The sequence below is a fragment of the Dicentrarchus labrax genome, unplaced genomic scaffold, assembly GCF_905237075.1.
Source record: "Dicentrarchus labrax unplaced genomic scaffold, dlabrax2021, whole genome shotgun sequence".
Classification (NCBI taxonomy): Eukaryota; Metazoa; Chordata; class Actinopteri; family Moronidae; genus Dicentrarchus; species Dicentrarchus labrax.
In genome coordinates this window covers 14,357,205-14,382,542 of record NW_026136708.1, presented here as the reverse complement: position 1 = coordinate 14,382,542, position 25,338 = coordinate 14,357,205, and the positions used below count along the sequence as shown (strand labels likewise).

General features: G+C 38.3%; 1 protein-coding gene across 7 annotated transcripts in view; it reads left to right on the top strand.

The window, feature by feature from the left end:
- The window catches only part of lama2 (laminin, alpha 2), a 178,427-nt gene extending 153,692 nt beyond the window's left edge, over positions 1-24,735 (top strand). For 3 of the 7 annotated variants that reach the window (XM_051410100.1, XM_051410098.1, XM_051410094.1), the window contains 23 exons: positions 1-14; positions 106-230; positions 428-590; positions 1,059-1,203; positions 1,345-1,483; positions 1,877-1,888; positions 2,674-2,794; positions 3,876-4,022; positions 4,957-5,010; positions 9,323-9,474; positions 9,605-9,781; positions 11,856-12,045; positions 14,695-14,769; positions 18,402-18,514; positions 19,966-20,059; positions 20,708-20,803; positions 20,986-21,066; positions 21,284-21,361; positions 21,594-21,672; positions 21,838-21,969; positions 22,134-22,264; positions 22,953-23,172; positions 23,400-24,735. The exon at positions 1-14 is cut by the window's left edge and continues 146 nt beyond it. In XM_051410100.1, the coding sequence (XP_051266060.1) occupies positions 1-14; positions 106-230; positions 428-590; positions 1,059-1,203; positions 1,345-1,483; positions 1,877-1,888; positions 2,674-2,794; positions 3,876-4,022; positions 4,957-5,010; positions 9,323-9,474; positions 9,605-9,781; positions 11,856-12,045; positions 14,695-14,769; positions 18,402-18,514; positions 19,966-20,059; positions 20,708-20,803; positions 20,986-21,066; positions 21,284-21,361; positions 21,594-21,672; positions 21,838-21,969; positions 22,134-22,264; positions 22,953-23,172; positions 23,400-23,560 (2,699 nt within the window). In that variant the 3' untranslated portion in view covers positions 23,561-24,735. The remainder of the gene's footprint in view (positions 15-105; positions 231-427; positions 591-1,058; positions 1,204-1,344; positions 1,484-1,876; positions 1,889-2,673; positions 2,795-3,875; positions 4,023-4,956; positions 5,011-9,322; positions 9,475-9,604; positions 9,782-11,855; positions 12,046-14,694; positions 14,770-18,401; positions 18,515-19,965; positions 20,060-20,707; positions 20,804-20,985; positions 21,067-21,283; positions 21,362-21,593; positions 21,673-21,837; positions 21,970-22,133; positions 22,265-22,952; positions 23,173-23,399) is intronic. The other 4 variants (XM_051410101.1, XM_051410097.1, XM_051410099.1 and 1 more) reach the window with 2 other exon arrangements.
- Positions 24,736-25,338: the final 603 nt, after the last annotated feature.

The window sequence follows — 25,338 nt, the reverse complement described above, 5'->3', positions numbered from 1 at the left end:
TCGGCACTGTCAAGGTATCTGTCTCAGTGTAACAATATCAAAAAAACTTGTCTGTCTTTTTGTCTTTTTTTTCCTCCTCACTATTTTCCTCCTTCTGTCTTATAGAAAGCAGATGCAGTAAGAACATCAACATTCACAGGCTGCATGGGGGAGACCTTCTTGGATGGTAAACCTATTGGACTGTGGAACTACAGAGACAGACAGGGAGACTGTAAAGGATGTGTTGTCAGGTATACAAACATATTTGTATGCATATGTTTTGCATATTTTTCAAAAGTTGCAATATTTCTTCTGATTCTTTTAATATTCAAGACGCTGCTTCATCTTCTTTTCTACTTTTCAATTTATTTTTGTGACATTCAAACCCCTTTGACAGTTGGATAAAATAGTAAAATGGACCATTTCCTGAATGTATGTGTTTTTTTAGCCCCCAGCGTTCAGATGGTGAGGGGACAGTTCAGCTGGATGGTGAAGGCTATGCCGCAGTGGGACGACCCACCAGGTGGAACCCCAATGTTTCCACCGTGACATTTAAGTTCCGCACGTTCTCCTCTGACGCCCTGCTCATGTATTTGGCTACTGAAGATATGGTATGCATGCAACAAAGTGAAAAATTATCATAACCCATGTAAAGATCAAACTTTGCTTTACTTGCATACTAAATATTTGACATTGTAGGTACTCATGTATCATCCTTACTCAGACTGATAGAAGTACAGCAAATAATAATGAAGACACACAGAGGCTTAAGTTGCAGTATGTAAAGAGGTGATTTCACTGTCTAAAGTTTACAAAGTTTAGACAGTGTATACTGATTCCAAAATGTTGGTTACTAGCTGCATAAGGTGAAGCATCTTTTAAGAGCAATGCCCAGAATGCACTGTTGTAATTCTGAATATTATGATATCATATTTTAACCACAGTTTAGAAACCTCTTCAGCCTGTTGGGCAATAAAAGCTTTCTACCCCTGGGGCATAAACTCAATCAATTAAAATACATATTTTACTAGATTATTGGATTGTTACACTGAACACTTTCTACCCGCCTTTCTTTGTAGAAGGACTTTATGTCCCTGGAGCTGTCAGAGGGCAAGGTAAAGGTAAACTTTGACCTTGGGTCAGGTGTTGGCAGTTCCATATCAGCTAACCGCCACAATGATGGACGCTGGAAATCACTCACCATGTCAAGGAATAAGAAACAAGGTACACACAGCAACAACAACAGTCTACACCAGCAGAGTATTGTATAAATAGTATAACTATAGAATAGTATAAGATAGAGGGACAAAATAGATCTCTGTCTGCCTGTTCTGTTGTTATTTATGTCTCTTTAACTTTACAAAGCCACGGTGACGGTAGTGGACATCGACAGCGGTGCTGAGGAGAAGATAGTGGCTGTGTCTCAGGGTTCAGCTACTGGTCTGAACCTCAAGGAAAACCAGAAAATCTATTTTGGAGGACTGCCAACCATTGGAAACTACAGGTACACACACACACACACACACACACACACACACACACACAGAGTTGTAACACAACTCTAGACACTTACATATACTGTACATGTGTTTATTGTAAATATATAACATGTATATTTGATGTAGGGGCTTTAATTAAATGTTATTGAATCTTTGTTATTCATATTTAATGATGTTTTAACAAATACTTCATTGCTGTTTTTTCAGATTTAGTTGTTTACCAAGTATAATCAGCCTCCACACAAACAATTAAAACTCATTTCACACCTAGTCTGACATTAAAGCAACCATATGCTAGAAGGTTGAGTAAAAAACAACTAGACTAGTTTAGATGAGTCATTAGTTGAAACTGTTTATGAAGTGTGCTAATGCTTTAATATCATGTTTTGTCTTAACAGCATGATTGCCAGGTAAATAAATAAATCTTATAATTAGACGTATAGTACATTTTATTGTATATTGCTCTTGTATGCATGAAGCTAGCCACACTGATGATGCTGTTTAGCCCACAGTGAATGTTTATATTTGTTTGTATCTTGGCTGGCCCCTGAAGGCTCATGCTCCTCCACACGGCGGCTGGAAATCACTTACTTTAACCTTTATTAATCGGAACTTGACGTTTGTCTGTTCAGCAACATTTTGGTGGAATTTCTCACATTTATGACTCTGCCTTACAGGCATCATTGCCATAATCATATTGTATTTTAGATGCAGATCTAAGTACCTCTACCAATTATTTGTATCACTGCCAGCAACAGTTTTTGCTGAGCTACAGAAATAAAGCCCTAATTCACTGAAAACAATTACAAAGGTGCATTACGCTGCTAATAACATGTTCAGTGTGATCACAGCCCAAGATTAGATGAGGGTTTAGTATTTTTCATCTTTTCCTCTTGAATACTGCAACTAAAATATTACAGTCAAATCAATGATGCTAAAAACTGATTTATATGATGCATTCCAATCTATTAGTACGGACAATATGGACAAATGGCATGTTCAAATTATTCTTGTTGTTGCCATCCAGACGTCACTCTGCTTCTAGATACATGATGCAATAGCTTCACTGCTGCAGTAATTCATCTTTTTTTTTTATTATGTTACACTGCTATGAGACAGGAATTTCATTGATTTTGAACTTTCTTCAACTACATACTGTATAATCCTTACTTAAACTATTTAAATTTCTTTTTAGGCCAGAGATCACTCTGAAGCGGTATGCTGGATGTCTTCGGGAGATCGAAATCTCGAGGACTCCATATAATCTCCTCAGCAGTTCAGATTATACTGGGGTCACTAAAGGATGTAATGTGGAGGTAAGAGCGTCCACTTAGCTGTAGTTTTATGTCTCTCCAGCCAATTTAAACTCTTAAAAAACTCTTATATACTTACTGAAGATACGCTATAGAATTTATTCAATGTTTAATTTAATGTAAAGTTACAGTACAATAGCAGTAAGATTATCTACATCTAGTGTTACATACTGCTACTTAAGTTATGTAGTACTTGTATATGTGTGTTTAAACGTGTCATAATGTCACTGGACAGAAAGTCAGTGAATATCTACATGGAAAATTTATATATAACATAAATATGAATTTGAAAAAGGTCATGACATGTAAACCTCCTCTTGAGCCTCTAAAACCTTTCCCACTTGGGTTTGTCTCTTTCATTCTCATTTGTCATTCACTCTTTTATACTTTACTTTATACAGGAAATTAAAATGGCTTTCTGTAAAATAAAATAAAATAGAAAGAAGAGAAAGTGAAGAGAGAGAGTGAAGGACAGAAATGTAATAACCAGTTGAAACTGTCCTTTCAGCTTTTTCTTTTTACACACAATGCATACATACACCTATATGTATCATTCATGCACACTTTTCTCTGGGTTACACAAACACCACATACATATTAAATCTACACTGGAGTTTTCATGCCATTCACCATAATTTCTATACACTAATACCATTCATTCGTACAAATATGCAGTTTAACAGTATGAAGGATTATAAAGGCCCAGGGTTGAGTGTGTGAAGAGAGTGAAGGTCTTTCTGTTCCTCTTGTCTGTCTTTTTTCCTCCTTCACCAACCACTCTGCTATGCTACAAGGATGAGAGTTTCTGTATTAGACTGTGTGTGTGAGTATTTCTACAGTCAAAGTAATGAGAAGTGGATGATGATTTTTTTTATAGATCAGCATGCTTCTAAAAGTTGTCTCTTGTAAGAGTAAAGCCTTGACTTGACTAAAACTAGTCTGGTCCACTTAGCTGTATCAAATTTTGATCAACCAAACTTTTTATACTTCAAATCATTCTTTGTACCTTTCCATCTGGCTGTGGTTTGTAAAATTTAAGACTGAAATACGTGTAAACTGCAACTATTTCATCTCTGTCTGACAGAACCTGTACACAGTCAGCTTCTCTAAGCCGGGATACATGGAACTGAGAGGCCTGTCGCTGGCGGTCGGCACAGAGATCAGCCTGTCGTTTAGCACTCTGGCAGACACTGGGACCATACTACTGGCAGTAGGTGGAGCTAGCCAGCAGGTTCGCCTTCATCTATTTTATTCTTTTAAACTCTTTAGACTCACTTCCTTAGGGTAGCTCTTTATACTACATGTTCATAATTTCCAAATAATTATATGCAGTGTGGTACTGATTATAAGGGAAATAGGAACACCCTTGAAAGAAACTTAAATTTAAAACTAAATGAATTAATTTCAATTGATTTATTATTGTATACTTTATTCTTTATATATGTTTATTTGTATGCTTGCCTCCTGTAAACGAATGTTTACAGTTTTACACACTCAGCAGATATGCTCTGACTGAAAAACTGATTAATTGAAAGTGTGCAAAATAAACACACTTAAACAGGAAACATCTTAAAAATGATGACACTGAAAAAAGAGAATAGGCAGACTAAATCACTTACTATAACTTGACTTTTGAGAGTTTATGTACACTATTTTTTCACAATGCAATGCACAAAAGAAACGAGGCACGACACAGCTGCAAAAAAGTAAAAGAAATCCTGCAGGGAGATTGGACATATGAAATGAGAAGTAGGAAATCTTTTTTGACAGCTGTATTTCAAAATCACAGCTTTGATTGACATCTTTTGACACACACACATTCTATCATTTCCTGTTTGGAAAAAACGTATGCTAGGACAACTACATACTATTATTATGTGGCATGAAATCAGTTGTAGTTATAGTAAAACATGTACAAATAATCTTATTAAAAAACACATGTTCAGCTATGCTCCTTCAATCTTCAACAGAAGTCGTCTGGCACAGAAAGGGATCAGACAGTCAGTTTGGCTCTCATAAAAGCTCAGTAACCCAAACTCAGTTTGTCCTAGATACATATTTTCTAGGAAACGTATTTATCAATCCTTTTCTAGGGAATTATTAGAAAAGTAAGGGAGCCTTAAAACATTTATTCTCCAATTTTTCTGAAAATCTTTTCTACACAGGCCCGGAACACAAACCTCTTGAGCTCCAAGAGGAGACGCAGGCAATCTGGGGAGGTGGGTTCAACACATGGACACATACATACTGCACCTCTTTCCCTAAGTGAATGATGTTTTCATAAGTGCATATTAATGAGATTTGCATTTGTTGGCAACTGGGCAAATTGGATTGTTTTCTTTTTGTCCAAAACACACACACAGAAATGTCCATTCACCGATACACAAAGACACGAACACATAGTAGCCGTTAATGCATCGTATAGTGGCTATCTTAGCTTTTAGCTGACCGTGCAAAAACACACACACACACACACACACACACACATATGTGCACACAAGCACCTTTTCTTTAAGTGAATGAAGTTTCCATGAGTGCATATTAATGAGATTTGAATTTGTTGGCAACTATGCTGATTAGATTGTCATACAGCTAAGAACACACTCTTTCTCTCTCTCACACAAAACACACACACACACACACACACACATACTATATACATGCAGACACACACTCCCCTCTTTAATCCTAATCACTGAATAATAAATAAATCTTTTATTTAATCTCTGCTGGAAACACCATGAATCTGGTGCATAAGTATTGTGTTTGCACACGCATTCATATTTGCAGGCATACGTATGTGTGTACATCCTAGTGTGCGTGCATGCGTGTTTTAGCATAATGTGTATCTGTGTGTGAGAAAGAGAGGACAGAGGGTTAGCTCCAGCTTATCCATCATCACTGGTTGTTGGGCGCATAAATCTATTTTTACTAACTATGCTGGCAGGCAGGGCGCGTGTATGTGTGTGTGTGTCCGTGTGTGTGTGTGTGCGTGTGTGTGTGTTTGGAGAAAGGTTAAGCGAGGTTAAAAACACCATCAACTCAACTTGGCCCTGACTAATGGATGTTTTAGAGAGGGACAGAGAGACAGGGGGAGAGAGGAGGGGACAGGAGACAAAGGATGGAGGGATAGAGGAGGTAGATTTAGAGGTGAAAGGAAGGATAGAGGGAAGAGAGCAGAGCTGGAAAGAAGAGAAAATGATATGATGGGGAGAAGAGGAGAGGACAGAGAGGGGAAAAATGAAATGATAGGGAGAGTTGATAGTAGACCGAGTGGTCACAGAAAGGAGAGATGAAAAGAAAAGGAGGAGGAAGCATGGAGTAGAATACAGGCAGATGAAAGAGAATATAGTGAGAAGAGGGAGAGGAAGAGAGGGAGAGGGGAAGATGAAACCAAAAGGAGACAGGGAAGAAAGAAGATTGAAAAAATGTTCTGCTTGACCATTCGCAGAATATAAGATATTCAGCACAGAAGCGTTTGGTGTCATAGAGAGATGATCAGCGAAGTGAAGTCAGGGCCATGATGTTGAATATGAGAGCTGCTTATACCTCTGGCTCAAACAATAGATTTCTGGGGAATTTCTCATCATATATAAAATGGGATATCGAGAATGTGCTGATCCAAGAGCAGCGCTTAGTAGACCAATACAATCCCCAATGCGCTCAGAAAAAAAGCACCTCCAGTTTTCTTTCTGTGTCCAGATAGAGAGAATTAGGACTGTTTTGTTGTTAAAATACTGGAGGAGATTTAGAGGCTTTAACAAAACTTCTGGACCAGAGTTTTGAGTTCCATTTAGTATTATTCATTTTAGTTTGCAGTCATTTGAGCACCAGTGCTGCTCCATCCTATAATGAAATTTGACAGCCTCAGAACACATAAATACAACTGTAACAATGTAAGACAGCTCTCCAAAGGTTAATGTTTCAGCCGCTTGATATTGTTAACAGGGCTGCAACAAATGGTAATTGATTAAGCTGCCCGCTATTTTCTTAATAAATTGATTCTTTGGTCCATTACATCAGAAACTAAAGTAAATAAATTGTGAAAGTTCCTGATCCAAGACCCAGATATATTAAATTTTCACATTTAAGAACCAACAATTGGGGATTTTTGCTTAAAAAATTGTTGCATATTAATTTTATGTGGCTTGATGTATCAGTTGACTGAATGATTTTGTCAGCTTTAAGAGTTATTGTTGTTACTGTTATAGTATTATAGCTCAGAAGTATACAGGCAAATGGAAAACACTAGTTTTAATAGATTATGAATTGTCTTACACAGAGCTGCTAACTCTTAACAAATCTTCTGTCTCCGTCTGCTGCCGCAATTCCAAATCAAAAGTATAAATAAAACAAATAAACTTCTGATTCTTAAAGAGAATAGATGGGGTAAACAAACAAGAAAAAAATTGTATCACCATGTCTGTTTCCTGTACTGATTTCAGTTTCAGCCCACTTTACTGGCACACACGAAACCAAAGTATAATCATACATGTATAAACTTTAAAAGATTTTTTGTGTGTGGATGTTTTACATGATTTTCTTGTGAATACGGGTGAGTGCACGCGTGTGTAGGTCTGTTCATGCGTGTCGGCTACACAGTCTGTTCTATATTTGGTTTCATGGTTTTACGTCTGCATATGTATTTGCGTATTTTCGGTGTATGAATTCTTGTGTGAGTTAATCTGCCTTTGTCTGTATGTGTGACGTGTGTGCATCTGTGCACCTGTGTGTTTGTGTGCGTGCAGGCCTTTGTGTGTGTGTGAGTGTGACATGTGTCTGCATCTGCGCACCTGTGTGTTTATGTGCGTGCATGCCTTTGTGTATGTGTGTGTGTGTGCGTGTGTGTGTGTGTGTGTGTGTGCAAGAAGGCGCAGCGAGAGGCATGTTGTAGCTACATCTCAGTTCAATTTGTCCCCGACCTCAAATTGAAATTCCATTTTCAGGTGGTAAATTGTCTCCCACTTCGCCCTCTGGCACACAGTGAATTAAAATTCAAATTAGCCTGACCCTGCACCACTGCTCTCTAGCACCTCTCTGTCTGTCTCCCTCTTTCTCTCTCTCTCTCCTCATCTCTATCTCACTCGCTGTTTTGCTCTCTGCCCTCTCATCTCTTCCCCCTATTATCCTCTCCTCTCTGTTCCTCTCATCTCTTGTTATCCTTTCCTCCGTGCTTTCCACTCCTCTCCTGCCTCTCTTATTTCCTCCCAATTTCTCTCTATATACCCCCACATCTCTCCCTTTCCCCTTTGACTTTTCTCTGCTCTTTAATCTCTTTAGTCTCCCCTCCCTCCTGTTTGTCTTTTCTTCAATCCTTATCTGTCCATTTTGTCCTTCCTTTCTCCTCCTCTCCTCTCCCCGACAAACATCTAAAGAATTGCAGCATGCAGGAGGTGGACAAGTTTAATCCAGGTTGAGCATGAAATATTTATAGTGTGATGATATAGCACAAGAAACATTCTAATGGAACAATTTTGAACAGATGAACTCTGATTATTTAGATCCTTATTTCATAAATTGCTGCAGGTAGAAACTGTTGCTACCTGCTACCTAAATAGTTGTATTAAACTGGTGTTTTTTTTTATATAGTTTTATTGATTTTAAAGGCATTGGTACATGACAAGTTAACATGTCAAATGATGCATTCCATCAGTGACATAAAAATAAATAAAGTAAAATATAAAATAAAATGGCTGTGAGGCAATGGAGAAATCTATACAAAAAAAGTACAGCATAAAGAGATGGAAGCCATTCGGTCAAAACAAAAGCAGCAATCATATTTCAAGTATTTTCAGACAATATAATGTAATTCCAAAAATGATCCAAGATTGGTCATCTTGAGCATGGATTCATAAGAGGTGATTTTTGTCATATAATTGACCAACTCTTTCAGTTCATTTCCAGTAACTAAGTATTGTTCTAGTAGCTGTATTGACCGCAGCCATAACAACTGAAAATTCCTCTCTTGACATATTATGTACTTGTGATCTGATCTCCTAATAAACACATTCAAACACACATTTTTCGGTTTGAGAAATAAATCTCAAGGTCCACTTGCTAGCTTTTATCAGACATTTACTCCACATTAAAGACAGCTGAAAGCTCTGGAAAATGATCATTTATTTATGTTTTTTATTACCAAGATTTTCTTCTTCTTCTGTTCAATACTATATTCTAAAAAAAATACAGCCACAAAATGTTTGCTGAGATCTCTTTATTTTCTTCTAGTTTCATAATTCTCACTTTTTTATATTCAGTTGCACATATTGAATACATTATATATGGTATATAATATCTTCTCTGCTTTAGCCTTTTCAATCAGTAATGTTAGATGAATTGTTTTTTGTAGGTGGAATATACTGTATATGTATAGCATATATAGTGGTTGGTATATTGTGAAATTCAAAGCCATCCTATCGTGCAACAACCTGGACTTTACCTTCTCCATTTCATCTCCACTCCCCAGCTCTGTGCCCTCAGAGTAGTTTGGATGTTCAGATTTCCACAGCTAATAAAGTTTATCTCCTGCAGCCCTACCTCTCAGTCATGCTGAACAAAGGCTCTCTTGAGGTCCTGGTGTTTACCGGCAGCCACAGTCCGCGTCGTGTCATCAGACGACCTGAGCAAGGAATACTGAATGATGGGAGAGAGCACTCACTGCGCATAGAGAGGCTACCTGGCAGGTCGGTGTTTGTGTGTCTGTTCAGTCTGCGTTTGTGTTCCTACTTGTGCAACAGTATGTTTTGCTGTTTTCCTTTACTCCATATAATTAATCCTTTTTGCGTGTTTGTCTTTGCGGGTGTTTCCCACCAGATCTTTTGCAGTTCAGGTGGATGAGGAGGGCAAGAGGGAGGCAACTCTTCCCAACGACCAGCCAGTGAACTTGCAGCGTATCTTCCTCGGTGGTATTCCTGCAGAAATAGAGCAGACGTCCAACAGAGCCAATGTCCCATTCGAGGGATGTATATGGAACCTCATGGTCAACGCTGTGTACGTAACATTTAGTCTATATATGCAGCCAGATGTCTATTTATTGAAACTAAGAGCTGAAATTAGCTTTTTCTTGAAGCTGAAATATTATTGAACAGATTGGAGTAGTGGTCTTTTTTTTCTTATTTAAATTTAAAGTATATTCTGGGGACATCTTCTTCCAAATCTCTTTATCCCAGAAAATATAACATACACAAGAATAGTAGTGTAAACAGCCATAAGTGTACTATGGTTATCTATATTTCATCTTGTGCAGCCTCTCAACTGAGTGTACATAAATATTGCAGGCCAAAACACGGATAATTGTGGACATGACCAGAACATATGTGCATATAGTCAGCAGGTGATTCTCTACATCTGTGGCATGTATCAGTTCTGTCCTGGTAGATCTTGGCTAATCTTGCATTGGTGAAATCAACTGACATATCGAGGAGGTGTGTACAAGGTCTAGTATGTAGTAACTGGACCCTAACACGATGGCAGGAATGGACTGGTCTTTTTGAAGTATTAGTATTGCAACAGAGTTGAGGAGTTGTTCTAATAGACTTTAACAATTAACAATATGTTGTTAAAGGCCTGTGATAAAGTAAGTATAACATTACAGTGGTAAGTAATTCATTTTATTTTTCAATTAACTATGAATATTCACTCTTCTTTCCGCTATATATTTACACTTTTTGTCGCTGAATCACATCCAAACCGTTTAGTAAAGACCAAAAAAATGGTTTATAAATAACTGAAACTATTGCTTTGATTTTGATACATCCACAGAGTAATATGGTTCTGACATTACAAGATAAATATGGGGAAAAAGAACTGTGTCAGCATTTCATTTTGGATACTTCTCTGCCCCTTTTGTTCCACCATGTTAAAACACTGACACAGGCAAAACTGACCAGTTTACTTTAGCTTCAGTTTCCTTTGCTGTGTCTGCACTGTATTAATGTCAATGCTTAAAACTGGGCAGTTTCACCTCAATGTCCTAATGTTTACCCAATAATGTTTTGGCAGTGGACGACCTAATTTTGACCTAATACTCTGTTTGGTTAAAGTGTAGTTAATATGATTGCAGGAGGTCATAATGATGGTGTATGATGATGATGATGATGATGATGATGATAAAGCCGGCGTCTCTTTCTGCTTCAACAGCAGTAATAGAGCTGTCCAACATCATAAACATACTCATAACTCAAATTACACCCCTCTCTCATCTTTGTGTGTTTATGTTTGTGTCTGTTTGTCTATCGTTCACCTCATTCCACCCCATCACCCTACCGCCCCGACACTGTAACTTCTACCTAATATACATCTGTCTATGTATTGTTCTTTGTTATTTTATTATTTATTAAATATATATTGTTTCATTAATTTCTCTTAAATAACTTTTACTCTTCTTCCCCTTTCTACTCTTTATATATGATCATACCATGGCAATGGGGACCTTGTCAGTGCACTGTGGCCCCTCATAAAGCAAAGCAAAAATTGACTTACTGTAGCATTCCATCTGAACACACCTTAACCCTTTATCGGGCGAGGAACCATATATGGTCACTTCATTATGACGTTTTTAATTACACTTCTATGGCATATTTTGGTGTGTTTTTTTTATGAGTGATATACTAATATACACTTCAATGTTATGGCTTTCTTTCACAGATAATTCAAAGTGGGCTTGATCTTGATTTGCTTATGGCTTATTTATTACATATTTTCATAGTATATTGATGTGGCATATTTCTTTTGCAGCAGCTGTCTGCTCAGTCCTTCTATGGGAAGAGGAGGCCTGCTGTGCCACAGATTGTTGTTGTGCCAGCCCACGTAGACATCATTGACTTTGATTTTCGGACTAAAACTGACTTTTTCAAAAAAATCGAAACAGAAAAAAATGTCTTCTTATATCCACCAATAACACTCCAGGGTTCAAATTTTAAATTTCCAAGTATTTCAATGAGTGCCCTATAAAGGGTTAACAGGCCCCTGTAATTTTCATGTTGGAATTTTAGCTCAGCATGTACGTGTCTCAGTCAGGTAAGCATCTAGGAGTTTTAAATCTAACTGCCCGTCCATCTCTCAGTCTCTCAGATTTCTCCCAGCCTGTGTCCTTTGAGAATGCCGAAATCGGCCAGTGCCCCAACCTCGCCCCACCGCCACCTCCGCCTCTTCTGCCGGAAGAAGAGGAGCTCGAGAAGGAAAAGGAAGAGTCGAAGACACTCAGTCCTCCACTGACCCCTGAGACTGTTACACCACCTCCAGGTCCTCCTGTTGTAAGTGGCTCAAATTAATGTGGGAGCACACATGCACAAAACACTAAACACTCATAAGCATAACTTTCATCATTAGTATGTTTCAACAGAACGTGTGAAGGTATTAATAATAAATGAAATATGTGAATAAGTAAGAGATATTCATATTACACTTAATAATAGTAATAATAAGCCATTTCTTTTGTTTAGGTAGCTTGTTTTAACATACAGATGCACACAGAGAAAGCACACACTATATATCTATATATCTATAGATATATAGAGATATAGATATATAGATATATATATAGATAGATATAGATACAGCACAGTAAAAGGAAATATCCACACACATTTACAGAAGCACACACATGTCCTAGCCCACTGTTTTTTCTCTTACATTTACTCTTACATACACACGGACACCTATTTCTCTCTGATGAAATGCAGCCATGGCCTCGCCGTGTTAGCTTAACGCTTCATCACATAGCAGTTGTACAGCCCATTAACTCTTCTTTATAGTCCCTTTAGCCTTGAGCCACTAAACTCCACCTCTGGCAGCCTGTCATGCAGTGCCAAGCCCCCGGCGCTACGCTAGGCTAACTGTGCATGCCATTTTATGCTTTATGAGCCTACAGGAGCCAAAACACTCTCAGCTAACATTTAGCTCCTATGCTAAAAGGCTGGTAGGCAGTGAGTCATACCTTTAGCATTGGGATAGGCAAGATATATTTCATATATTTAATATATTATAAGCCTTAGAGCAGTCATAGGTTGTCAGTTACCCAGTTACCTGCTAAACTACACCTCTAAAAGGACATTGATCATGAAGCACACAGCCAAAGAGCTATGCCAGCTTAGCTATAACTCTGTGGTTTGTTGCTTTATGGGCTGTAAGTTCATCTGTTTTATGATATAGAGTAGACTACAGGCTGTGAGAAGCCATAGCTCTTTGAGTCCCCATTTACATTTTAACAGACCTTCTGCAGTAATTATTTTTATTATGTTTTGTTTGCTGGGTGTTTTGTTTACGTTGATCTTGTTGACTCTTGGAACAGCTTTCCATACACAACAAATTACAATATACAAGCAAATGTCTCACCAGACTTCAGAGGAAAATGGAAGATATCCATGGAATAATGGAAGATTTCAGTTTTCAGAGGACACGACCTTCATTCCATCAGCATCGCTGTTTGCAGATTATAGGGAACCAAAGTCTCTTTTGAGTTAGCTTCTGTTCCACTGGCCTCCGTTCCAAAGTGTATTTTTGTATAGACTGTGCCTTTCTTTGGTCTTTATGATGGGCTGTAACATAACACTGGGTTTTCTGGTGATGTTCTCAGCTACTTTGTTATTATACAATTTAAGTCCACGTAATTCAGCAAAATATAAAATTATGCCTTTCACAGTTCTTTCACAGTATTTTTCCACATTCTGCAGAGTCACCATGTTTGTGTTTTAATGGATCCTGTCATTATAATTATGAAACATCTTTGTATAATGGCAATTTTTATAATTGTAGGGCCCAATCTTACACAATCAGTAATTTCTTTATTCTATTTTGAAATGCTGCACCATGTGACAGGGGCTCTGCACACAGGTTACAACATGCACTTTTCATCAACAGTGAAAGGATATTGTCAGACAGAAGAAATAATCACAAGTTGAATCACAGCTGACAGTAAACAACAGTCTCAGCATGTGCTTGAATAAAGAGGCTTCTTTATCTCCCACTTTTCTGTCACAACATATTCTGTTCTTGTGATTCTTGAGATAGTTGTGAGCACCAATTTAGAGGTTGAAGAGGCTCTATGGGGCACCTTACAGGCTCCAGTGAACCTCTGAAAAAATAAGATTCAGGCTTCAGATTTCATTTTTTAATATAGTATAGTTCTTTTTCACTTGCTGTTCTGATTAATGAACATATATCATGACGACTGCCTCTAATTAGCCTTTAAATCACAGCACTTTCATTTCCTGCAGTCACACTGAAATTCAGCATTAACAAAGTATAACATAGGGTAGATTCTTAGAAGTTTTTGGGGATGCACTTATGTATTGGCTCATCACTATCAGCCTTATTGACTGATTTGGCAAATAAGATGGTATTTACCGATATCCGTGGCCGATGTTTATCTGTAGTGTTGCATTAGTTTTGCGCTGGCTAAATGTTACATTGGTTATTTCCAACTCGGATAGAAATAGAGAAATAATCACCTCAGATGAGAAGCAAAATAGGCTGAGCTGCAACAAGGCAGAGATGCTTATCTTTGTAGATTTCTTTGTTTCCCTGATTTTAAACATCAGTTTCGGTATCAGCCCAGAATTTCCCATCCAAACCCCTAGACATTCTTATTTAAAGAAAAAAATAAAAATTCTAAAATATTCTAACCTAACATGTTCTAACAAGAGAAGAGAAACATTTTCATTAAATATTGTTCAATGTTCTTATAGTAATTATGCTTCAATTCAGAATTTTAAAAAAGGGAGCTGGAGTCTAAAAGTTTCTCCATTGCTTCATTAACCTCTTTAATCTTTCACGTTTATGACATGATTGCCTTCCTGTAGCTGATTTGAAGGCTGTGTTCTTTTCATAAACACTGTTGCCCTTCTGGCTCTGCGGCTGCCACTAATCCCCTTCCTTCCTACTCCCTGACTGCTGACCTGTAGGACATCACGCCCCCTGCCACACCTACTACTGCTGCCACCCTGCCTACTGCTAAACAGGAGCCCAGCACTGACATGGTATACACACACACAAACACACACACACACACACACACACACACACACACACACACACACACACACACACACACACACACACACACACACACAGTTTAAAGAACAAGGCTGGTGATATTCTTCTTTATATTATTGTTAGCAATATCAACCGCTCAGACCTTAACTACTTGCTCTAAATGCTTTTTTTCGCATTTAAGGACATAGAACTCTGATGATGGCAATTCTGATTAAAACAACTTTTCATTCTTACCATTTGAAAATATTAGTTGTCACTTGCACAGAGCATTCTCATAAACATTTATTTAGCCCAATTTCCCCATTATGGGAGATAAATTACTCCTGTCGTTCATTTAAAATCTGTTTCTCACTTAGTTATTTTCTCTTTTAACCCATTTTCGCCCAGTGAAAAATCAGTTGAGTCAAGCTTTCAAACATCTACCTACTTAATATTTGTACTGAGCTGCTTGGAGCAACCACAGTCTTCAACCAGTGGCCTCTGACCGGCTCTACTTTAGCAGCTGCGGGTTAATCTAAGTGCTTTGCCCAAGAGCCCTTGACATGAGTGACTTAGAGAAGGGAGAGCCTTATACTCTTGGTATGGTGAGGTGTTGTAACAGGCCACCCAGATTGGTTTACATAGTTACATACTTTAAACTGTCTCTGCCACGGTTTTGGTAGATATAGCTCGGAGATGTCTGCCTCCTTAGGATCTTGGAGCAGTTATAAAGCTGTTGCATCTGCAGTATAAGTTGCCTTAAGCTTTTATAGTTTTAATGTTTAAGTTTGAAACACTGTTAAGAAATATAGTGACCAGTGATGTATGCTTAAGGAACACTGTACTGCCTTTAAATGGATCTGAGTTGAGCAGTAAAACCTTCATTGTTAAATCTAATTACAGCTAAAGGCCAAAAGAGGGGCTTCTCTGAAATCTACAATAAGTAGAGCAGCGACTTTTGATCTCTCAAAAGTGGTGGCTACTCAAACACACACATACGCACAGGCTTGTCTTTACTTGTACACACACACACACACACACACACACACACACACACACACACACACACACACACACACACACACACGTACACACACACTCTTAAACAAAATCCTGACTAAATGACTTCTGATTCCATTGGTGTGACCTCCAACCAAAGACTAACCATTGTGAAGGGAAGACCCTCTTCCTATTGTTAGCTTAATGGAAAGACGCAAAGGGGATGAGAGAAAGGGATTGAAGAAGAGGAGGATGAAAGAGGATAGAAGACAGAGAGGGGAGAAATGTTAGCAAAGAGAAAAGGTGCAGCCATGGAGGAAGAGGACGAAAGAAAGGGAGAGCCTTTCTGAACAGAGCAGCGACCGCCTTTTGTTGGCTTAATGGAAAGACGGAGGAGAGGAAGCGGGAGAGGAATGAAAGGAGAGGGTAGGAAAGAGCTTCTGAGCAAGTGACATCTCCCCTTTGTTAGATAGGGAGAGACTGAGAAAGAAAGAAAAGAGGGAGGTTGAGGAGGAGGAGCGGATATGAGGACAGAGCGCGATAAGAGGTGAGTGTCAGCTGTAACAAAGCAAGGTCACGGTGTGGCGAATGTCTTCACTTGAAAGAGAACAAGAGAGGAGAGGAGATTAAGACACACATACACACACAGACGCTCAATCATCTCAGATGCTCGCCGTCTCTCTTTAACTTTGTCCCACACTAAAGCAGCTTTGTTACTTAACAGGTGATGTATTCAAGAGAGCAAAGGAGATAGGTAGAAGAGATTGGAGAAGAAGGGGAAAAGAAGAGAGGAAAGAACTTGGGCAGAATGGTTGAGGACAGGTGGAGCAAGAAGTGAGAGAGTAGATGGTGAATAAGTGGACAACAGAAGAGAAGATGGGAGGTGGTCTGGGATCTCCTTCCCACTGGAGGCAGGAGTGGTCGACAGAAAAGAAACAGACACATGAGCAGGCAGCAGGTAGAGGACAGTAAGATATGAAAGGAGGGAGGAAAAGAGATGAAGAGAAGGAGCAGGATAGATGATGAAAAGAGAGGAAAAGGGATGATCGGATGGGAGGAAAGGAGATATGGCAGGGTGTAAAAAGTCAAAAGAGAAGAGGATGGAGGAAAGAGAAAATTAAGCAAAAGGAGAGAATGAAAGGAGGGGGCTTAAAGAACAGGAGAGAAAGTGACAGAAACTGGAGTGGAGGGCACAATGGGAGAGAAGTATAAGGAAAGGTGGAGGAGGAGTGGAGAGGATACAGCAGGAGAAATAACATGACAGGTAAAGAAAACTGGAAGGAGAAGGTTTTGAAAGAAGAGGGAGGCACCAGGAGGAGAGTGAAGAAAAGAAAGTGGGGGAACTTGATGGGATGTGGAAGTAGAGAGAGCACTACAGGAGAAGTAATGAGGAGATAAAGGTGGGTGATAGAAGAAATAAAAACCAGTGGAGACAAGTCTTGTAAAAAAAAAAAAAAGGAAGAGAGGAGAAGCAGAGCAGTGATAAAAGCAAAGAGAGGGAAAAAACTGTTAGGGGGAAGGAATGAAGCAGAAAATAAAAAGATAGAAGAGGAGGACAAGAGTGGAAGAGGAGATGGTTTTAGAGTAAAGGAAAGTTGAGCTGATGGGTGAAGAAGAGGAAGATATGAAAGGATGGGGGAGAGGAGTTGTTGGGAGAATAAAACCGAGTAGGAAATGAGAGGTGAGGTGGACAGGACAGGGAAGAACAGAAGAAAGAAAATGTGAGAAAGGGAGATGAAAGGGGATACAAGAGTGAAGGAGTTGAGAGGGAAAGAAAGTAGTCGCAGATGGGAGAACAGGTGGAAGACATGGAATAAGAAAAGGAAGGCTGGGACAACAAGAAGAAGAGATGTGAGGGAGAGGAGGAATAAAGGAGAGCCAAGTGGAAAAGAGCAGAAAGAAAACAGGAGAAAGAGAGTAAAAAGAAAAAGTCATAAAATGCGATGCCTTCACTTGCATTACAACACTGACACCCTCTGGTCACTGGCTGAACTGCATCCTGTAAAATGGCAATACTTCGTTTACCCTGCTGCCAAAGTGAAACCTAAATCAAATGGAAATGAGACTGCAGTGTGTGATGTTTGGTTCAGATGAAAAGAAAATATGGGCAAGATTTATGAGAATCAAACTGCGGGAGGGTCCATTGATTTGAAAATGGTGTCAGCCACATCCACCTTGCCAGTAGCTGATGTGAGGTGATAAAGAAGAAAGAAACAATGATGAAAGATGATTGCAATTAAACACTTTTTAATAAAAGCCATATGCTACAACTGGCTGAGACCATCTGAAATATTCAGTATGGTAATTTGCATTATAACAAATGGTATAATGATACATTGATACATAGTTTAGTATAAAAAAAGGTGTTTTAAATTAAAATATGCTCATATTGCTCATCCAAGATCTCACTTAAAATTCTACATGAATTTACTCTTCTGTAAACTTTTCATTTACCTGTTTAACTTCACATAAAGAAAAGTTTGAGCCCTTTATGCCCCTGCAGATCAGAGGCAGAAACCCTATTAGAGTGATTGACGTGTGTTCTGCTCAGGTGTTAAGGTTCCTGTTGACAAGAGGCACTAGGAGCAGTGAGTTGAAACCCTGTCAGTGTAACTGACATGTTATGTCCAACCTCCAGGATTCATGTGCATCAGCTGTGGCCCCGACAGCGCTCGAGAAGGCCTATCAGTTTGGACTGACCAGGAACAGCCACATGAGCTTTGCTTTTGATGACACCAAAGTCAGAGAGAAGTATGTATTCAGAATAAATAATTATTTTATTGTTTTCTTTTGGGGTACTAACCTTCAGTGCAGTGTGTATAATGCTGTTTTTACATGTCTACAGATAACAGACGGAGGTTTTTGAGAAATTTCCAACATTGACACTATAATAGCAATGACATTCATTTAAATAGATAAAACGTTTCCACAAATATAAATAAAATAGTGATCTAAATATAGTATATAGTGCATTTTATTTGAGTAAAAGAAGCAATGCTGTAATATAGAAATACCACATACTGTAATACGAGTAAAGGTCTGCGTTGAAAAGTATTATGAGAAAAAAATGTTATACTACTATATATCATCATCACTGATTTTTGATTTCTGTTGTACATGACTTAAAGTGTAGCTAATTCAAACTATTGAATATACAGTTTAATTTGTAGTGCATCATATTTTATTAGTTCAACCTAATATTGTATTAATCTGTAAAGTAACTTGAAATGAATGTATTAGAGTAAAAAGCACAATATTTGCCTCTGAAATGTGGTTGAGTAGAATTATAAAGTAGCCTCAAATGTAAATACTCAAGTAAAGTAAAAGTGCTTTTGTATTTAAGTAAATTTACTGAGGTACTTATTTCACTACTACAACTGTGGCTATAAGCCTGCCACATGTAAACCCAATAAACTCTGGCCCACGTGTGGGTGTGCTTGCCTGTATCTTGTCAGGTTTTTGCTTCTATCCTGCACTACAGAGCACAAGTTCTACATAAATAAAGAAATAACAGAAGTGAGTGAGTGATAGTTTGGACGGGGTAAGGTTTCTACCAACACAGGTGTACAGCAGGTCAAAATCCAGGGAAAAATCCATAAATATTGAATTAGTGAACCAACCAAACAATCTTTCTGTTTCGCATACTGACAGTAACCAAAAAACTAAATGATGAAAAGGAATAATTTCTATATAGACATACACCCATGAAGTCTATAGACAAGGCTACACATGCATTTGTAGGTACTGTATTGATCTAATAGTTTTGTTAATAGGTGAGCAGAAAAGGAAAATGCATGTTGCCCAAATACTTTTTGGGGGATCAGACTTGTAAAATTAGTTTTCTGGACTTTCTCTCTAAGCAGTAGGCTGTCCAAATCAAAAAGTATCTGTCATTGCTCCCTGATCTGTCAGTGCTGAAAATCATGATGCCAAGATAGGTGTCTGACTCACTTAAAACTGCAATTTGTCTTCTGTGCAGTTTACTGTATTATTCCTTACTAAATACAAATCATTTAACTGTCATCATTTTATTACTTTTGCAATTGTGTTTCTGTGCTGTTAGAATCCAGGATTCTTGTTCTTTACAGTATTTTTGACCTGTTTTAGACCTTATTTACTGTGCATTTGCTAAATATTTTATTGGTGTGATCATATGCACTGTTTTTTCTAATCAAAGATATATGTTTGTATGTGTGTGTCAGGCTAATATTGGAGTTTCAGCTGAGGACGCAGGAGGAGTCTGGTCTCGTTCTCTACATGGCAAGAATCAACCATGCTGACTTTGTTACAATACAGGTATCCAGTTGAATTTTTCCCTGTTTGTCCCAAGGTTTTAGTTATTTTCAAAAGTTTAATTTAAGTTGGTCAAGGACAGGGGTGCCCAATGTATACCCTTGGAGAGCAAAAAAGAATTGTATTGTATTATTAAGATGCAAAATGTTACTAGGATCCCTTGTCTTTTGTGCTCAGATAATGAAAAAAAAGTATTTTACCCTAATAAAACAACATACACAGTGGTTTATATTCTAGTTGTTTAAATACATTTTTAATTGTTTTTTGCTAGAAACATCTGGCGGGCCAAATTGGGCCTCATGGCCCCACTTTAGGAAGCCCTGGTCTAGGATAACACAGGTTGCTTCTTTGTACCTTAAAGCCCAGTTTTTGTATCTATTTCTCCACCTCTCATTTAAATAAGCTTCGGCTTTGTTTACAGCAGAAGAACAGCCCACCATTATTTTAGTGCCATAAAGCAGTTCACCATGTAGAACACAGCAGAAGTTCTGACCAGAAAAATGTGAATTGGAATTAGGGAGTCTATTTTCTTTCTGTGCACTGAGACTGTACAGAGGCAGAATCTGTCTGTTGTCAGTTTCACTAAGGTAATATTTACCATGTCAGCTCATCATCCCTCCATCATGACTCTCTGTCGCTCTCTTCCTGTAGATTAAAGACGGACAGGTTTGTCTGGGTTATGATCTCGGTCATGGAAACATATCTGGCTGCGTCCCCTTCTCCATCAATGATGGAAACTGGCACAAGGTAGGACCGTCTCTTCAGTCTTTTATTCATGCTTGTGTTTGATTTTCTATTTGTTCACCCATTCATTAATTTATTGATTAATTCCTTCACTATAGTTGATCCTGTGAACGAACTGTACTTCTCTATTCATTCCTTTGTCACTTCGTCACTCTTCAATATATCCCCTTTCTCTTCCCTCTCAGATCCGTGTGAGCCGTCACAAGCAGAGAGGTCTACTTACGGTTGATGGACGATACAGTAAACAGATGATTAGTCCAAAGACGGTACATTATTTTCTCTATTCTCTCACCAATTATGGACAAACTGGACATACAAGAAGTTCCATGGCAGACTAGTCAAAAGAAAATACTTTCTTTAAGAAAACATAAAGGCAAATGATCCAGTAATAAAACTCAGATCATATAGGCATGCATTTGTTAGAAAAGATTGTTTTATTGTTTTCAATATTCATGCATTCATAATTGATCTTCTTCTTACCAGGCTGACCTGTTAGATGTGGTGGGAGTGCTGTATGTTGGTGGATTACCAAAAAACTACACCACCAAGAGAATAGGACCGGTAAAAAAAAACAAAAAAAAACACACACATACACATCTATAAGAGACATGTCAATAAACTAAGAATTAAAATATTAATTTCAAAACTCAGTCCTCCATCAGGATTGAGGCTCCTTTCTCTGAGAGTGTTTAACATGATTTTCAGTTATACCCAAACACTGACAATGGAGGGATTGCTGACTGTTCATTGATTTTGTTGGAATTAATCAAACGTTCTCCTTTTATGCTCCAAGATTCTCTACAGTATCAATGGATGTATTCGTGACCTTAAGATGGTGGGAGGTCCTGTAAGCACTAAATCCGCCACTACAGGTAATTCATTTGTATTGTATTTACAATTGTACATTTGTCAAAAAGAACAGAATAGAAATAGTTATGTATTTAGTTGTTTATCTTTTTATTTGTTAATATTACAAAAGAGGCATTTAGATTATTGTCTCCAATTAATTAACCTCTTCCCTCCTCCTCTTCGCACAGGTCGCTCTGAGGTGGTCACTGAGGACTTTAATCTGGACATGGCCACACCTAAGTCTAGTCACATGGTAGGACGATGCTTTGTTGCTACTGAGGCGGGCACCTATTTTGACGGCACTGGCTACCTGAAAGCAGGTGAGATGAGACACTGACAAGCCACTATGATGCTGTAGATCTAGTCATACTGTATGTGGTTGTGGGTGTCAAGCAACCACTGAAAGCATAGTTACTTTACATTACACAGAAAATTTACCTTTTTCTTGTTGTCAAGGTGAATAATAAACTCTCTCTGTGTCTAGTCTCTTCTTACAGAGTGGGTCTGGATGTGTCGATAGCATTCGATTTCAGAACCAGCAGAACAAACGGAGTGCTTTTGGCCATCAGTAACCAAGCCAGTGATGGACTAGGACTAGAAATCGTCGAGGGCAAGGTACATAACAGTGATTACAGTTCAGCATTTTAGGAATACAATTATTTGCTTTCTGGCAAAGAGTTACATGAAAAGTTCAATACCACTCACATGTTTGTCAGCATAAAGACTCTGAAGCTCACTAATTAATGTTATTTATTTAACCTAAATGTAAAATCAACAATTTGCCGTCAAGTGGCTATGTGCCAAACTATTTCGTGACTCTGAGCAGTTGCCAGGCAACCAGCAGAGGAAGTTTAATCCAAGAAATGGTCTGGCACACAATTCCCAACAGCAAATAGTCATTTTTACATTTAAGGTTTTGTACAGGTTACACAAAGGGAAAAACACAAAATAACATGTTAATTAGTGAGCATTAGAGTTGCTGGTGGATTGTGTTATATGTGGACAGAGCCAGGCTAGCTGTTTACCCATTTTCATTGTTTGTGCTTAGCTAACCAAACCAGCTGCTGGCTATAGCCTCAGAGTGGTCCTGTATCATCTAACGTTAACTCTTCACCATAAAAGAAAAAGTGTACTTCCTAAAATGTCGAACTATTCCTTTTATCTATTTTGAAAGTTTTATTATGGAGATTACATTTCAATATGCAGTATCTATGTACACAAAAAATATATGAATAGCTGATAGCTACAGACTGAAAATTCTTTGGACATTGTTTCTATATTGCTTCCCTTCCCTTCCCTTTAGCTGCTCTTCCATGTCGACAACGGTGCTGGGCGAATCACAGCGGAGCACATGCCTGAGGGGGAGGGCTTCTGCGATGGCCAGTGGCACTCTGTCATTGCCAACAAGCTTCGCCACAGGTTGGAGCTGGTGGTCGACGGGAAGCAGAGCAAAGCAGAAAGTCCTAATGCACGCTCCAACACATGTGATACCAACGACCCCATCTATGTCGGAGGATATCCTGGTAACACACACCTTTAAAAATAATACTTGCACAAAGAAACATGCAAATTAAGAGCTACATTTTCATTTGCTGTGGTACAAAGAAATCCCAGGAAACAACACACACAGTAAAATAGAAACATCACGATGAAGGGGAGTAGCTTGTTGTGGAATAAAAAGAGAAATTTTGAATACACATGCTGTATATTATTACTGTGCAGTGATGTCACTGTTTTATTTCTCTCGTAGATGGAGTTCGTCAGGCAGCTCTCTCTACCAGAACTTCGTTCGGAGGTTGTTTGAAGAACCTGAAGATCACCAAAGCTTCTAAGATCATGGATGTGCAGTTCAACAAGGCTCTAGAGATTAAAGGAGTCCAGCCTCTCTCCTGTCCTGCTGTAGCTGCCTAACTGATACACAGAGCTTCCCTTTAGTTGTTTCCCCTAATACAGTACTTCAAGGAGCTGCACTGGGCACAATGTTTATATAACAAAAAGTAAATTCATCCCATTTGTTGGAAATAATTTGGCTGCCAGGTCTGGTCACTGACTAGAATCTCAGTGTATTACAGGTATGTACCTACCTGTGGTGAAATACAGAGAGAGTTAAGAACAAAAAAACACTTTCAAAAACATTTTTGCAGTAAATTTGCCCTTACATTTTCTAGTATGAGACCCTGATATTATGTACAATGCAGCGCAATAAGACAATAAATCTATAATGGCTACTAATTGAGGTCTCAAAGTGTTTTAAAATGTGTTTCATAGTTTGTCCACTAAGTTTATGTGAAAGAAGATATTAGTATTAAGCCCTGTGGTTACAGGTGCTCACATTTGGGATATGTGAACATCAAAGTCCTTTAGTTATATTATTATTTTAAGTTATATTACTTTACTCTTGTTACACAAACCTTTCTAGAAAAGAATGAAAAATTACAATATATATCTTGTGTGAATTGTCTACATTTGTCCTTCATAAACCTTGTTCCCTAAGAATTAGTCGAAGAGGTATAGATCATTTCTCCACAGATGATCACTTTTTTCATAAAGGAATAAGTAACACAGAAATTAACACTGTATGGTCTTCACTTTCCCAGCCTCAAAACCACAGATGTTTGAATTGTTTTTATCCATCTGTACAGTAACAGAGGTCACCAGTGATCTGCCTTTAAAGCCCTAAAAATTACAAAAAAATCCAAAACAGCTCAAGCATCCAATGGCTCTGAAGCCAAAAGAGCTTTGGTCCAGATGTTCAGTATATGTTTCATTTCCTAATTATCTAAGCAATTACACGTAGAGCCGACTTGATTAACGCAATGACATGAAAATGAAAGCTAAATACAGTGCCAGTACAAACTATGCCTTTTAATAGCTGCAATATTCCTTTAACATTCCACACTTTATCAGTTGATTTGATGGGGAATATTTTACACAAGCTGGAGCTTGTTACTTTTCAGTAATGTTGAGATATCTGATTGAAGGTACAAGGTTTCTGCAGGACAGTAATGGCAGTGTGTGTTCTGCATGGTGTGGCTGAAAACACTTCAGCAGCTGTTTTTGAAATATATTCTTGATGGCATCACAAAGATTGTCCTGTCCTTCTTTAAACTGCAGAATATGATGATTAGACTAATTATTTTGAAACGTAATTTTGGAAATAAACCATCGTGTCAGGACCCCATGTGGGATTGCTCCTGGGCAGGATCAAAAGTTGCATTAAGGATTACCGTAAGATTGTAAAGAAGCCCGGGGAAAAAATACCCTGATGTTGCTTTTTACTGAAACTCCACTAGATGGTGCTGCTACACTTTGCAGCTACAATGACGGAGCCTGCATCCACCTAAAGCTATCAGAAAGCTGTGTGTGTGTGTGTGTGTGTGTGTGTGTGAGAGAGAGAGAGAGAGCGAGAGAGAGAGAGAGAGATTGGGTTAGGAATGCACTGCTGTATGTGTTAAATGAGTTTCAAGTTGCTTTTGTGTCTAATAGCTTGCAGTACCTCAGTAGACTTAGTCACACCACATTCAAACCAATTACTTTTTGGGGATATTAGTAATGATTTTAATAATAAGTTCCTAATTATCAAAGTTAATTTGATTATATATAAAATTGCCATTAATTTAATATTGCTGCTGTATAATGTGTGTCAAGAGACAAGAAGAGATATTTACCAGCACTTACATTCTGAATGC